At 43.8% G+C, this 15810-nt stretch overlaps 1 protein-coding gene and 1 long non-coding RNA gene across 3 annotated transcripts in view; both read right to left on the bottom strand.

Moving 5' to 3' along the window:
• Positions 1 to 15810, bottom strand: part of LOC118398759 (midasin-like) — a 65538-nt gene that overhangs the window by 3269 nt on the left and 46459 nt on the right. For both annotated transcript variants that reach the window (XM_035794429.2, XM_052471129.1), the window contains exons 72-95: positions 15495 to 15678; positions 15118 to 15271; positions 14749 to 14895; positions 14500 to 14626; positions 8539 to 8644; positions 8231 to 8346; positions 7618 to 8022; positions 6835 to 7061; positions 5951 to 6088; positions 5452 to 5639; positions 5044 to 5205; positions 4697 to 4831; positions 4366 to 4504; positions 3945 to 4123; positions 3702 to 3836; positions 3380 to 3518; positions 2949 to 3220; positions 1651 to 1803; positions 1471 to 1572; positions 1119 to 1317; positions 809 to 976; positions 562 to 716; positions 387 to 476; positions 135 to 250 (exon numbers count right to left, since the gene is read on the bottom strand). In XM_035794429.2, the coding sequence (XP_035650322.2) occupies positions 135 to 250; positions 387 to 476; positions 562 to 716; positions 809 to 976; positions 1119 to 1317; positions 1471 to 1572; positions 1651 to 1803; positions 2949 to 3220; positions 3380 to 3518; positions 3702 to 3836; positions 3945 to 4123; positions 4366 to 4504; positions 4697 to 4831; positions 5044 to 5205; positions 5452 to 5639; positions 5951 to 6088; positions 6835 to 7061; positions 7618 to 8022; positions 8231 to 8346; positions 8539 to 8644; positions 14500 to 14626; positions 14749 to 14895; positions 15118 to 15271; positions 15495 to 15678 (3936 nt within the window). The remainder of the gene's footprint in view (positions 1 to 134; positions 251 to 386; positions 477 to 561; positions 717 to 808; positions 977 to 1118; positions 1318 to 1470; positions 1573 to 1650; positions 1804 to 2948; positions 3221 to 3379; positions 3519 to 3701; positions 3837 to 3944; positions 4124 to 4365; positions 4505 to 4696; positions 4832 to 5043; positions 5206 to 5451; positions 5640 to 5950; positions 6089 to 6834; positions 7062 to 7617; positions 8023 to 8230; positions 8347 to 8538; positions 8645 to 14499; positions 14627 to 14748; positions 14896 to 15117; positions 15272 to 15494; positions 15679 to 15810) is intronic.
• Positions 12540 to 13126, bottom strand: LOC127909458 (uncharacterized). The gene is made up of 3 exons (XR_008071216.1): positions 13107 to 13126; positions 12923 to 13037; positions 12540 to 12554 (listed from the first exon to the last, which is right to left on the bottom strand). It is a non-coding gene; the product is annotated as an uncharacterized LOC127909458 (long non-coding RNA).

Genomic DNA, 15810 nt, shown 5'->3' with positions numbered 1-15810 from the left:
CCAAATGAAAAAATAAATGAATTTATAGGAAAGGTTACAAAACCATGTTCCTGCTCTGGTCTGCGTTTTGTCTGATGGCTGACCAGAGGCCAGGCTCCATGAATGATCTTCCAGGGGTTGCGGTAGGTACTCACTTGAGCTTGGCCGCCTGCGTGGGCTCTAGGATGAGGCGGAGCTGCTCACACAGCTGCTGGGACAGGGCCGAGGTCAACGTTTGGTACTGGTGCCACATGGCTGCCGCTGCACTCTCCTATAGGGCAAGATATTAGCAGGAGCAACACACAGAGATCTGAACTTCTGAAGGTAGGTCATGGGAATAACGCATGACAGGGTAAATGGTATCCGGTAATATTTATGTATTAGCAGAACATCCAAACTGTTGGTACCTCCTCCTGGTCTCCAGGGGCCTGTTTCATCCAGGCCTCCAGCTGCAGCTCCATCTCCCTCCTCAGCTCCTCTGGGTCACGGACTGGGTTCTGGACAGACACACACATTCAGCTAATCTTATAGAGTGCTCCAGTACTATAGCCCTATGCAGATCTCTGATCAGATCTCTGGTACCTGCAGTGTGTCCATTAGCAGCTCTGGAACAGTGTGGATGGTAGACTCTGTGCTCCTCTCTGGGCGCTCCTCGTCACTGTGACCCTGTGTGTCCTTTGGCCTCTCCTCATTTTCCTCATGCTGCCTCAGAGCCTCCTGCTCTCCACTGTCCAGACCTGATGGGGGAAATTACACAGTAAGACATACAACAGGCAAACAAACAAGCACCCACACAGGTGTAGACAGTGAGAGGAGATGGATAGAGCACCTTTCTGTGACGCTCTGGTCGAGTCCAGCTGCTCTGGCTTCAACTCCTGGGCTTCAACAGCCCGCAGGTCCTCCTCCTGCTCCTCTGTATCCATTGCAATGTCGTCGTCCTCTTGGTCCTCATCTTGTGGGGCTCTGTCTGGTTTCTGCTGGTCTGCACTGGCAACATCTGTCAACAGCAGAGGCAAGCGGCTCAGTGAAAGGGCTCTTATAAGAGCTTAGAAGCAAAGGCTTCTTATCTTGGACTATCATCTTCTTAGGGGGGTGAACTGGTATGGCATATCTGCTCTGTGGTGTGATTGGTGCCTGACCGTATGTCTGTGTGTCGTAGGCCGTCTCTCCCTGTTTGATATGCTCGTACAGGTCTGACTCCTGCTGGGCCGGAGTCTGTTTGTGCTCCAACGTCTTCTCCGTAGTGCTTTCCACCGTGCGTAGACGCTTGTTGATTCGCTCGTTGAAGTCGCCTGTCGAACGCTCGTTGTCAGCTTGCCCCGGCTTCCTTTTGAAGCTCTGGAACAGCCAGGTCAGCATAAGAACAAATTTAGAAATATATAGCGCATCTTAAAACACAAAACATAATTTGATTACAGTTTAAAATGTTTCAGATTCACTAGAAAACATTAACTGAAAAACACACTGTAGAGATTTGTAGACCAGACATACCTGTGTCTTACTCTGGCTCGCTTTCTGAGAGGACATCCTTGCCATGAGTTTGGACTCATGTCCCTCTGACTGGCTGGCATCAGCCGCTCCACTACCATGCTCCTGGACAACACAAGAGGGTCAATGTGTGCCAGCCAAATAACAAATTTACCTCAGCTGTAAATGGGTGTGTTTTTCTACCTCTTTAGCTTGGTCTCTCTCGGATGCATCCCCTGCCAGCTCCACAGCGGTCTCACTCTGGACGTTCTCCTCTCCTGTCTGACCGTCTGTGTTGTGCTCCTTCCTCTCTGTCGATTCTGGCTGCTCCTCATCCTTACCCTCCTCTTCGTCCTCCTGTGGGCAATGAAGAAAAAAGGCTTTGAACACTCAACTAGCAAAGCATTCAGGTACATCTGGGGCCACAAGGTGCTTAAAACATTAAACACGCTGATAATCTCACTGCTGATAATCTCACTTTTCACAGTGGGAGGCAGTTCCTTCTCTTGCTAGAACAAAAGTGGTACCTGAACCAGTAGCGATGAACCTACAGATTCTACTTGTAGAATCCCAATGCTTGTCAGTGGCCAACAACTTGACTTCGAGCCAATCAGAGAGCACGAAACCCCGCGTGGGGGACGCAACACAAAAAAACGAAAAAATATGGCATTTTCTCCTACATCCGTGGATAAGCCAGTCACACTTCATATGCAAATTAGGTTATGGGACGGAAGCTATCTAAGTGCACAGACGCAATGCACACAACACTAAATACTTCCTCCAAGTCAGCTAACCACCATAGCTAGTATTGATATTGTAATTCGATCCCAATGGATTAGCTACGTTCCATGAAACAGCTGCCTGTGTTAGCTTCCGAGATAGCTAGCTAAGGACACTGCACTGTTACGCTAGCTAGCGAATATGCTAAAGTTAGCTAGCTAAACATTTTGCTATGGGCTGGCACTGACAGTATGGGATTATGGAGTGTGAATTAAATATTTTTTTTTGTCATCTTCGTACGGAGTCATCTAGCTGTGGCCATCTGGCTAGTACCAAAAATGATTTCCCACAAAATAACAACATTAGCGCAGAGAGCTTGAAATTTAGACAATAAGCAACACCCAAGAAAATGCATTGCCAAACAATGCTACTGCCACCTTCTGGTTTGGAGTATTTTAACAAGGCTGAGTGGCTGATGAAGTCCAAGGTCTTTGTTGTATGAACACAAAAAAGATAGCACCTCTGAACTGAGGTTGATAGCACCTCTGGCTGAGTGTTGACAGTCTAAGTACCGTCGGCAGGCAAATGTTTGACAATCCTACCAGTGTGTCTGAGCTTTAAAGTGAAACTCCACTCAAAAACTATATTTTGGTATATTTTTTTCAATAGTACACTGTTGACACAGACCCATAATGATTTGCATGTCAGCAGTCAAGTTGAAGAGATTGGACTTTCAAGAAGCAAAGTATCATTATGATTCAAGAGAAAAGAAGTCAAACTACCTTTGGTTTCTGGCCTTCGTTTGTAGGGATGGCCACGTCCTCTTTCCCTGCCTCTTGTCCTTTGTCCTTCTCCTCATCCTCCTCCTCTGTTTGTTCTCCTCCTCCCCCCTCTTCCTCCTCATTCTTGGGTTCCTGGCCTTCTTCCTCTCCTTGTTTGTCTGTCTGATCCTCAGCTATGTCCTCAGTTTCACCCTCCTCCTTTCCCTCTTTCTCCGCTCCCTCCTTCTCATCTAGCTCCATTGGCTTCTCGTCAATGTCGAACGGGTTTTCCTCTGGAGGAGAAAGAATCTAAATTGTTACACACTGATTCTCTGGTGTCTCCACCGGTTCCTCTACTCCCTTATTCTTTAATCATTTTATTTAGTGACAAGTTAACAGGACAAAAAAAAAGTTTCCTCTTCCGGATATACAATTGACCCCTGAGCCCTCACCGTCTCCCGCTCCCTCGTCCCCGGCCTGGTCCTCCTCCTGGTCCAGATTGAGTTCATCAGGCAGGTCCATGGCCTCCGGGTCAGGCTTCTTCTCCTGCTTCCCATGATACGGGTCCACCTCGTTCTCATCAAACTCCCGCTGGAACACAGATACTCAAATCAGACACTATCTAGCACTCCTGCTAAAACTCACCCAACTACAGCCTGAGATGTGTTGAGTAACGTGCAGAAAAAAGCCCCTTGCAATGCCAGGGATAATCTGTGACGCAACATTGATACGCTCAGTAAAGTATATATGCATATATTTTCAGTGAAAGCTTACCTCGTCCCCTTGTTCATGGATCTTCTCCTTTTCCTCCTCGTCCAACTGTTGGTCTTTGTCGTCTTTGTTCTTGTTGTCTTTATTGGGGTCCGCTGCATCCAGGTTGTCATCCTTGGCTACCAGCTCTGATTCCCCCTGAAGAAACCACAAAAGAGCATAATTTGTGAAATGGTCCTACTAGAAGCAGCAGATATGGCCCTTTCTGACAGTTTAACCTTCTTTTCTGATCCTTCCTCTCCGTACCTGGTCCATTCCTTGGCCTGACTCTTCCTCCTTGTCGCTGCCCTCCTCCTCTTCCTCATCCTCATCATCACCCCACATCCTTTCATCCAGCGTGTCCGTTTGGCCCTCGCCCAGGTCGCCCATCTTCTTATCCAGATCTTCATCCTCCTCTTTGTCAGAATCCTCCTCGTCATCCTCACCTGAAAAGGCACAACCAAGAGCGCTTTGAGATGCGAGACCAGGGTCGGGTTCATTAGGGCATGCAATGGAAAACGGTTTGAAATGTTTTGCAACAGACAATGAAAATGAGTGTTTCTTATTGGACAAATTCCAGGTAGGCCCTCCCTGTGTCTATTTTCTTCCATTTGGTGCCTAATGAACATAACCCAGGAGCGTGATCAGACTCCCATGAGGCTGTGTGTTAAGAGTTCTGTCCACCCACCTGGCTCTTGCTGGTCTCCATCATGCATCTGGCCGTCAAAGTCCTCAGACATCTCGATAGCGTTATCCTCCTCGTCAATGTTCTTCTTGTCAGGTTCCTCCTCTTTCTTCTCCTGGCCTTCCTGGAAAGTGTCCTCCACCTACGACAGAAAACGTAACATTTTTGCAAAACTTTATACATTTTTACTGAGTAATGCATTGATGTCAGTAGGTGACCAAGTGAAAATTCAACTTAAGTGCAAGTTAGGATTCACCCCTTCATGAGCAATGCTACCCAAATAACATAGATCTTAGTGTCTGCACTGTATTGCAATTCTTGTAGGAAGCATCACCTGTTCTTCGTTCTCGATCTTGTCGCTGACGTCTTTGGTGCCCTCTCCCTCGCCGATGCCACCGCCCTCGTAGTCGTGGAACTCTGTGGCCCCCTCTCCATCCCCTCCCTCCAACTCCTGGGGGAGGCAGAAGCCCTGCAGGACAAGACAATAAGGCAAATCAGCAAAGAAAAACAGTGGCTGTACAGTAGCACCATTGCAGCTTAGGTGACGTACCCAAACAGTAGAAATAAAGAGCTACTGAAACTACAGGTTGTTCTAAGATTTTTCCCTACTATCGTTTTTTTCAACATGCATTTGTGCTTGTGTTAGAAAACAGATCCAAGTACAGGGGTTGCATACAGTACCTTCTGGGCTAACTCAGTGAAGATGCCGGCCAGGACAGAAAGCAGTTTCCCAGTGCTCCTGTGGGCTCCCATTGACACAGCCAGGTAGTAGCATACCAGCTCTGAGTACAGCCCCAGCATGGGGTCTAGACGCACCAGCAGCCTGCACGCCTCACTCAGCTCCTAAACACAACACACAGGACAAAGGAGGAAGACAGAGGCTCACTGGTGATATATTCTGAATATCATGATAAAGCAATCTGAAACAGCAGGACATCATCGTTCAGAAGAACTCAGGAGAAAGAATGATGAACTCCTTGGCATTACCGACAAAATCGTTGAGTTGCAAGGCGTTTCAGTGGTGGTTGTGTATCTCCACTCCACTAGAGGGTGGTATAGGCTACAGTGTATGCTGTGTGACTACTGTACCTGGAGCTGCTGAGGTGGACAGGAGTCTCGGTGGACTCGGAGTCTCTCCAGTAGCTGTTCCAGCGTGTCGCTGACCTCCCCCAGGGAGAGAGACCCCACCTCTGCTCCCAACTCCTCCTCCAGCAGACGGCTCAGGTGACCAGGCTTCAGCAGGTCCTCCTGGGGCTCCTCCTCCTCCTCTTCTGGAACTGGCAGATACAACAGGAAATTACATCATTCTTCATCAATGGTCGCGACTCGCAGAACACTAGGATTGATCATGTTAACGCATCTTGGCCCAGTCGTATTCTGGCATTCTTGGGATAGCTTCATTTGACAGCGAGTTCTTCGACAGTTCTCCAACAATAACCACACAAGCATACAAGGCATTAAACAAGCGTTTCTTTATGGACAAGTTCAGAATGTCCCTCCCAGTTCCAGTCTGTTTTCTTCCATTTGGTGCCTAGTGAATACAACCCAGGTGTGTTATTGGAGGCAGACAGCAGGGTTGACTCCTCACCTCTCTTGGTGTCTGTCTGCTGTTCTCTCGGCTGCTCCCCATCCTTTCTCTTCACCAGGGTCTGCACGGCAACCAGCACAGTGTTGATGGCCTTCTCCAGCTCAGCAGAGAACTCTGAATGGAATGTTTGCTGGTAACCTACAGAAAGAGAGGGAAAATGATTTTGCCAATGTAATAACACTGTAATAGCATTGTAACAGTGTAATACCATTGGAATGGAAGTATAATAGAATTGTAACAGTGTAATACCATTGGAATGGAAGTATAATAGAATTTTAACAGTGTAATACCATTGGAATACAAATGTTTCTATGATGGTCTAGAATGGGTTACTTTAAAGAAGTGGTGTAAAGTACTTTAAAGTACTACTTAAGTCATTTTTCTTTTGCTGCAATACTTAGCAGCACAGAAAAATTGTCCAATTTAAACACTTATCTGAGAACATTCCCATTTACAGAAACTACCTGGGGAATAGTTACAGGGGAGAGGAGGGCGGACCTATGATCTGGCGGACTCACTAAACACAAATGCTTTATTTGTAAATTTTGTCTGTGTGTTGGAGTGTGCCCCTGGCTATCCATAAATAAACAAAAACAAGAGAATTGTGCCGTCTGGTTGGTTTGATAAGGAATTATTTATACTTTTACTTAACATATTACTTAACATATAACACATTTTAGCAATTTCATTTACTTTTGATACGTAAGTATATATTAAAACTACTACTTTTAGACTTTTACTCAAGTAGTATTTTGCTGGGTGACTTTCATTTGAGTACTTTTTCCACCACTGTTTTAAAGCTTTTTTGTGACAACTGCTGATGTAAAAAGGGCTTTATAAAATACATTTGACTGATTCATAAAGCATGATCGGTCTGTTCTCACCTGTGTGTCCGTGGCCCAGGGAGAGTAGCTGTGTCTTCCAGGTGGTGAACTCAGTCAGGCTAGACTCCAGCTCTCCCCTGACGTACTGCAGGCCACGGGTCAGACCAGGCTGGGTGTCAGCCGTGCCCTCTGGGGCGTTGGGGGTGAAGAGCTGCTCCACCACGGGCATCTGTGCCGCCACGGCACCCAGCCGGTCATAGCCAGAGCAACACACAGAGAAGTGGCTCCTGAGGAGGTGAAGAGAAGGGAGGGTTAGCAAATGAATAGAGCATGAACAGCAAGGTTATGCTTAAAGCTGCAATATGTAACTTTTGGGGCGACCTAACCAAATTCACATAGGAATGTGTGTTATAGATCTTTCATTCTAATTGAAAGCAAGTCAAAGAAGAAAGCAAGTCAAAGTAGAACTTTTATGTGCTCTACTTCTATGCATCTTTTACTTTCGGTTTTGTACACCAGCTTAAAACAGCTGAAAGTACAATATTTTGTGTTATGGAAAATGTATTTCACAGCGATTTAGATGGTACAATGTTTCTCTATACTTGCTTGTTTTGTCACAAACTGAAATTATGCAAACTATTCTAATTTTACAACCAGGAAATGGCGGTGCATAGTGCACCTTCAAATTATATAAAAAAAAATCTAACAAGATAAAATGAACTACTGATTTCAATAGAGAGGATATCTTAAAAGAAAAGTAATGAAGACAAAAGCTCAATGCTCTTTTTTGTGTAATGCTATCAGTATTCCTGTGTAACGCTATCTTGTGCTCCTAGGCCTTACCAGGAGTGCAGCGCCCCCTGTGTGGACTGCAGTGCCACTGCATCCAGCTCCTCTTTCAGGATTTGGGTTTGACCCAACATGTCCACCACACGCCGACTCAGCTGGCTCCAGGCCGGGTCTCCTCTCCTCAGCAGACACCCAGGGGGCTGCCTCTGAGCCGCCATGGGGGACGGGCACCTCAGGGTGGGCTCCCTCTGCCCCTCTACCCCCTCCGTCTGCTGGGGGCCCTCGGGGCAGCACTGCAGCATCCAGGATAGCTGCTGGAGGAGGGTGGCACACTGCCCTGCCAAGCCCTGGGCCTTGATCACCCAGCCCTGGAGGGAAGCCTGGGGGGGAAGGCCACCCGCATTCTCACTGTGGGACTGGAGGTGAGCCTGGATGCCCTGCACGCTGGCTGTTAGCCTCCTGTATGTGTTTGAGAGAGGATAGAAGCCAAAACGAGTGTGAGAAAGACAACTACAGTTCCAGATACTCAGGCGGTATCCTAAATATTATAAGGCGTTGTAGGGAACAGAGTGCCTTGTCAGATGCAGCTATATTCAGAGATACTCTATCCAGATGGTAAGCTCTGAGGTGTAAGCTTAAAGGTCATAGGTTAAAGGTTAAGGTTCACCTAAGGTGGACCCACTGCTCTGTGAGTTTGGCCAGGCGTCGCCTTTGCCTGAGCAGCAGTTTGAACAGGTGGGAGGAGAAGCCTCGGCAACGATCAATGTTCCCAATCCCCAGCTCCTGGAAAACAAGCAAACACTTCAAAACGTCAGACAACAATTTCCAATTGTAGCAGTTATATTTACTGCGCCAGACACCGTTAAGACCATGGAGATTCTACGATAATGGCACGTAAATATTCGGTTTAGACCCCATTTAGAAACACAATAACATTTCTCAATTGCAATTGGTCATTTCCTTTCAGTCTCTCACCTTCGCAGCGCTCTGGAGGGCAGTCATCATGGCTGTTCTGCGGGCCCACGAGCGGTAGAAGTACTTCTGACAGCCGTCCCACGCAGCGCTCATCTCAGTAAACAAACTGAAACAGACAGTTCCATGCCACAGTCAACCGCCTACTCCATGACCCACTGCACAGCTATTCAATGACCCACTGCACAGCTATTCAATGACCCACTGCACAGCTATTCAATGACCCACTGCACAGCTATTCAATGACCTACTGCACAGCTATTCAATGACCCACTGCACAGCTATTCAATGACCCACTGCACAGCTATTCAATGACCCACTGCACAGCTATTCAATGACCCACTGCACAGCTATTCAATGACCCACTGCACAGCTATTCAATGACCTACTGCACAGCTATTCAATGACCTACTGCACAGCTATTCAATGACCTACTGCACAGCTATTCAATGACCTACTGCACAGCTATTCAATGACCCACTGCACAGCTATTCAATGACCTACTGCACAGCTATTCAATGACCCACTGCACAGCTATTCAATGACCCACTGCACAGCTATTCAATGACCCACTGCACAGCTATTCAATGACCGACTGCACAGCTATTCGATGACCGACTGCACAGCTATTCAATGACATACTGCACAGCTATTCAATGACCCACTGCACAGCTATTCAAATACCCACTGCACAGCTATTCAAAGACCCACTGCACAGCTATTCAAAGACCCACTGCACAGCTATTCAAAGACCCACTGCACAGCTATTCAATGACCCACTGCACAACTATTCAATGACCCACTGCACAGCTATTCAATGACCCACTGCACAGCTATTCAATAACCCACTGCACAGCTATTCAATGACCCACTGCACAGCTATTCAATGACCCACTGCACAGCTATTCAATGACCCACTGCACAGCTATTCAATGACCCACTGCACAGCTATTCAATGACCCACTGCACAGCTATTCAATGACCCACTGCACAGCTATTCAATGACCCACTGCACAGCTATTCAAAGACCCACTGCACAGCTATTCAAAGACCCACTGCAAAGCTATTCAATGACCCACTGCACAGCTATTTGATGACCCACTGCACAGCTATTTAATGACCCACTGCACAGCTATTCAATGACCCACTGCACAGCTATTCAATGACCCACTGCACAGCTATTCCATGACCCACTGCACAGCTATTCAATGACCCACTGCACAGCTATTCAAAGACCCACTGCACAGCTATTCAAAGACCCACTGCACAGCTATTCAATGACCGACTGCACAGCCATTCGATGATCTACTGCACAGCCATTTAATGACCTACTGCACAGCCATTTAATGACCTACTGCACAGCTATTTAATGACCTACTGCACAGCTATTTAATGACCTACTGCACAGCTATTTAATGACCTACTGCACAGCTATTTAATGACCTACTGCACAGCTATTTAATGACCTACTGCACAGCCATTTAATGACCTACTGCACAGCTATTTAATGACCTACTGCACAGCCATTTAATGACCTACTGCACAGCTATTTAATGACCTACTAAACAGCTATTTAATGACCTATTGCACAGCTATTTAATGACCTATTGCACAGCTATTTAATGACCTACTGCACAGCTATTTAATGACCTACTAAACAGCTATTTAATGACCTACTAAACAGCTATTTAATGACCTATTGCACAGCTATTTAATGACCTACTGCACAGCTATTTAATGACCTACTGCACAGCTATTTAATGACCTACTGCACAGCTATTTAATGACCTACTGCACAGCTATTTAATGACCTATTGCACAGCTATTTAATGACCTACTAAACAGCTATTTAATGACCTACTGCACAGCTATTTAATGACCTATTGCACAGCTATTTAATGACCTACTAAACAGCTATGTAATGACCTACTAAACAGCTATTTAATGACCTATTGCACAGCTATTTAATGACCTACTGCACAGCCATTTAATGACCTACTGCACAGCTATTTAATGACCTACTGCACAGCTATTTAATGACCTACTGCACAGCTATTTAATGACCTACTGCACAGCTATTTAATGACCTACTAAACAGCTATTTAATGACCTACTAAACAGCTATTTAATGACCTATTGCACAGCTATTTAATGACCTACTGCACAGCTATTTAATGACCTACTGCACAGCTATTTAATGACCTACTGCACAGCTATTTAATGACCTACTGCACAGCTATTTAATGACCTACTAAACAGCTATTTAATGACCTATTGCACAGCTATTTAATGACCTATTGCACAGCTATTTAATGACCTACTAAACAGCTATTTAATGACCTACTAAACAGCTATTTAATGACCTATTGCACAGCTATTTAATGACCTACTAAACAGCTATTTAATGACCTACTGCACAGCTATTTAATAACCTATTGCACAGCTATTTAATGACCTACTAAACAGCTATTTAATGACCTACTGCACAGCTATTTAATGACCTACTGCACAGCCATTTAATGACCTACTGCACAGCCATTTAATGACCTACTGCACAGCTATTTAATGACCTACTGCACAGCTATTTAATGACCTACTGCACAGCTATTTAATGACCTACTGCACAGCTATTTAATGACCTATTGCACAGCTATTTAATGACCTATTGCACAGCTATTTAATGACCTACTAAACAGCTATTTAATGACCTACTGCACAGCTATTTAATGACCTACTGCACAGCTATTTAATGACCTACTGCACAGCTATTTAATGACCTACTGCACAGCTATTTAATGACCTACTGCACAGCTATTTAATGACCTACTAAACAGCTATTTAATGACCTACTAAACAGCTATTTAATGACCTATTGCACAGCTATTTAATGACCTACTGCACAGCTATTTAATGACCTACTGCACAGCTATTTAATGACCTACTGCACAGCTATTTAATGACCTACTGCACAGCTATTTAATGACCTACTAAACAGCTATTTAATGACCTATTGCACAGCTATTTAATGACCTATTGCACAGCTATTTAATGACCTACTGCACAGCTATTTAATGACCTACTGCACAGCTATTTAATGACCTACTGCACAGCTATTTAATGACCTACTACACAGCTATTTAATGACCTATTGCACAGCTATTTAATGACCTACTACACAGCTATTTAATGACCTACTAAACAGCTATTTAATGACCTATTGCACAGCTATTTAATGACCTACTGCACAGCTATTTAATGACCTACTGCACAGCTATTTAATGACCTACTGCACAGCTATTTAATGACCTATTGCACAGCTATTTAATGACCTATTGCACAGCTATTTAATGACCTACTAAACAGCTATTTAATGACCTACTGCACAGCTATTTAATGACCTATTGCACAGCTATTTAATGACCTACTAAACAGCTATTTAATGACCTACTAAACAGCTATTTAATGACCTACTAAACAGCTATTTAATGACCTATTGCACAGCTATTTAATGACCTATTGCACAGCTATTTAATGACCTACTGCACAGCTATTTAATGACCTACTGCACAGCTATTTAATGACCTACTAAACAGCTATTTAATGACCTATTGCACAGCTATTTAATGACCTATTGCACAGCTATTTAATGACCTACTAAACAGCTATTTAATGACCTACTAAACAGCTATTTAATGACCTATTGCACAGCTATTTAATGACCTACTAAACAGCTATTTAATGACCTACTGCACAGCTATTTAATAACCTATTGCACAGCTATTTAATGACCTACTAAACAGCTATTTAATGACCTACTGCACAGCTATTTAATGACCTACTGCACAGCCATTTAATGACCTACTGCACAGCCATTTAATGACCTACTGCACAGCTATTTAATGACCTACTGCACAGCTATTTAATGACCTACTGCACAGCTATTTAATGACCTACTGCACAGCTATTTAATGACCTATTGCACAGCTATTTAATGACCTATTGCACAGCTATTTAATGACCTACTAAACAGCTATTTAATGACCTACTGAACAGCTATTTAATGACCTACTGCACAGCTATTTAATGACCTACTGCACAGCTATTTAATGACCTACTGCACAGCTATTTAATGACCTACTGCACAGCTATTTAATGACCTACTAAACAGATATTTAATGACCTACTAAACAGCTATTTAATGACCTATTGCACAGCTATTTAATGACCTACTGCACAGCTATTTAATGACCTACTGCACAGCTATTTAATGACCTACTGCACAGCTATTTAATGACCTACTGCACAGCTATTTAATGACCTACTAAACAGCTATTTAATGACCTATTGCACAGCTATTTAATGACCTATTGCACAGCTATTTAATGACCTACTGCACAGCTATTTAATGACCTACTGCACAGCTATTTAATGACCTACTGCACAGCTATTTAATGACCTACTGCACAGCTATTTAATGACCTATTGCACAGCTATTTAATGACCTACTAAACAGCTATTTAATGACCTATTGCACAGCTATTTAATGACCTATTGCACAGCTATTTAATGACCTACTGCACAGCTATTTAATGACCTACTGCACAGCTATTTAATGACCTACTGCACAGCTATTTAATGACCTATTGCACAGCTATTTAATGACCTATTGCACAGCTATTTAATGACCTACTAAACAGCTATTTAATGACCTACTGCACAGCTATTTAATGACCTATTGCACAGCTATTTAATGACCTACTAAACAGCTATTTAATGACCTATTGCACAGCTATTTAATGACCTACTAAACAGCTATTTAATGACCTACTAAACAGCTATTTAATGACCTATTGCACAGCTATTTAATGACCTATTGCACAGCTATTTAATGACCTACTAAACAGCTATTTAATGACCTACTAAACAGCTATTTAATGACCTACTGCACAGCTATTTAATGACCTACTGCACAGCTATTTAATGACCTACTAAACAGCTATTTAATGACCTACTAAACAGCTATTTAATGACCTACTAAACAGCTATTTAATGACCTATTGCACAGCTATTTAATGACCTACTGCACAGCCATTTAATGACCTACTGCACAGCTATTTAATGACCTACTAAACAGCTATTTAATGACCTACTGCACAGCTATTTAATGACCTACTGCACAGCTATTTAATGACCTTCTAAACAGCTATTTAATGACCTACTAAACAGCTATTTAATGACCTACTAAACAGCTATTTAATGACCTATTGCACAGCTATTTAATGACCTACTAAACAGCTATTTAATGACCTACTAAACAGCTATTTAATGACCTACTAAACAGCTATTTAATGACCTACTAAACAGCTATTTAATGACCTATTGCACAGCTATTTAATGACCTACTAAACAGCTATTTAATGACCTATTGCACAGCTATTTAATGACCTACTGCACAGCCATTTAATGACCTACTGCACAGCTATTTAATGACCTACTGCACAGCTATTTAATGACCTACTGCACACCTATTTAATGACCTATTGCACAGCTATTTAATGACCTATTGCACAGCTATTTAATGACCTATTGCACAGCTATTTAATGACCTACTAAACAGCTATTTAATGACCTACTGCACAGCTATTTAATGACCTACTGCACAGCTATTTAATGACCTTCTAAACAGCTATTTAATGACCTACTAAACAGCTATTTAATGACCTACTAAACAGCTATTTAATGACCTACTAAACAGCTATTTAATGACCTACTAAACAGCTATTTAATGACCTACTAAACAGCTATTTAATGACCTACTAAACAGCTATTTAATGACCTACTAAACAGCTATTTAATGACCTATTGCACAGCTATTTAATGACCTACTAAACAGCATCTCAAAGTGTATTGCTAATATTCCAGGTGTAGTGTCTGTAGCAGCCAGGTGGGTGTGTCTTGTCTTACGTTTTCTCTGCCTGCTCCTGGGTCCAGACTGCAGCCAGGGCTGTCTGCAGCTCCAGAGGCTGTAGACACAGGGTCTCCTCTGGGTCCGCTGTCCTGTTCCAGTTCAGGCCCTTACGGTAGGACAGACCTGCAGAAAGACAGCAGCACCGTCAGTAAACTAAAATACTGCACAATATCAGTGTAGACTGACAGTGTTACCACAATGACATTGGCTATACTTGGGATAAACAGTTCTCTTTAGAGACTCACCAATCTCAGCCAGCATCTTGAAGAGGTCAGACAGGGCTCTCTGCTTCTGCTGGAGGATGTGTTTGACCTCTGACTTCTGCTTCTCCTTCTCGGCTTTCAGGTCAATCGTGAGGCTCTGGAGGTCGCGCAGGTTGCTGATGATCTCCCCTGAAATATAGACAAATATCTTACAGTCAAAGCTATAATCATAGAGGGGCCTTTCCCCCCCACAATCTCATCGGAGGTAGTACACCTTAAGAAAACATTTCTCATCCAAAACCTGATGCCTTTGTTTTTCTCATCGTCATTCATGATGGATTCTCAATGAGGCAGCACAAGCAGAAGTTCTTCATCGAAAACCTGTGACACCAGGTTTTCTCCAACCCTTACCGGTGAAGACATCCAGGTCCTCAGAGAGCTCTGGCAGAGGATTCTTCTTCACCAGTGTCACACACATCTTCCTCATCTTCCTGGTGAGGAGGGCCAGGCGGCCCTGCAGAGACGAGGGCTCCACACCTGCCGGTCCCTCCTCTGGGGACTCACTCTGGAACACACATCACAGATACAGTATGTCAAGCACAGTCATTGCAAATTTCATGAGAATGTACTGAAGAAGCTCTTTGTGGATAGAAATACTGGTCCAAACTGTCATTTTATGAGTCAGAACATTAATGTTTTTGTGTCGGAACAGAACATTGATACCATGGTATAAATGCCATATTAACATTTAATGAAAGTGATTGTGTCTACAGAGGGCCGTACTGTACCTTTAGGTCTCTGGTCCTGCCAGGGAGGGTGTTCTTCAGGGCATGGTGAACCCTGTGGAGTGGAGTGTTCTCTTCGTTGGCATCCACACTGTCCAGGCTGGCACTGCTGCCCTGCTCCATCAGCGCTGGAGCAACCGGCCCGCTCAGCGCCGCCTCAAACTTCTTCACAAACTTAAACAGGGTTCTGGAAAACCAGAAGAGTGGTACATATTGTAATGAACTTGTTGTAGTGGGAGACATTGTGCTTACTGTATTGAGTTCAAGCTCCAAAAAGGTTTGGTATAACTTTATTTTTTTTACAATAAAATGTTGATAT

Source organism: Oncorhynchus keta, chromosome 19 (assembly GCF_023373465.1).
Source record: "Oncorhynchus keta strain PuntledgeMale-10-30-2019 chromosome 19, Oket_V2, whole genome shotgun sequence".
Taxonomy (NCBI): Eukaryota; Metazoa; Chordata; class Actinopteri; order Salmoniformes; family Salmonidae; genus Oncorhynchus; species Oncorhynchus keta.
The sequence above is the reverse complement of the archived record's forward strand: the minus strand, read 5'-3'. Positions and strand labels throughout refer to the sequence as shown.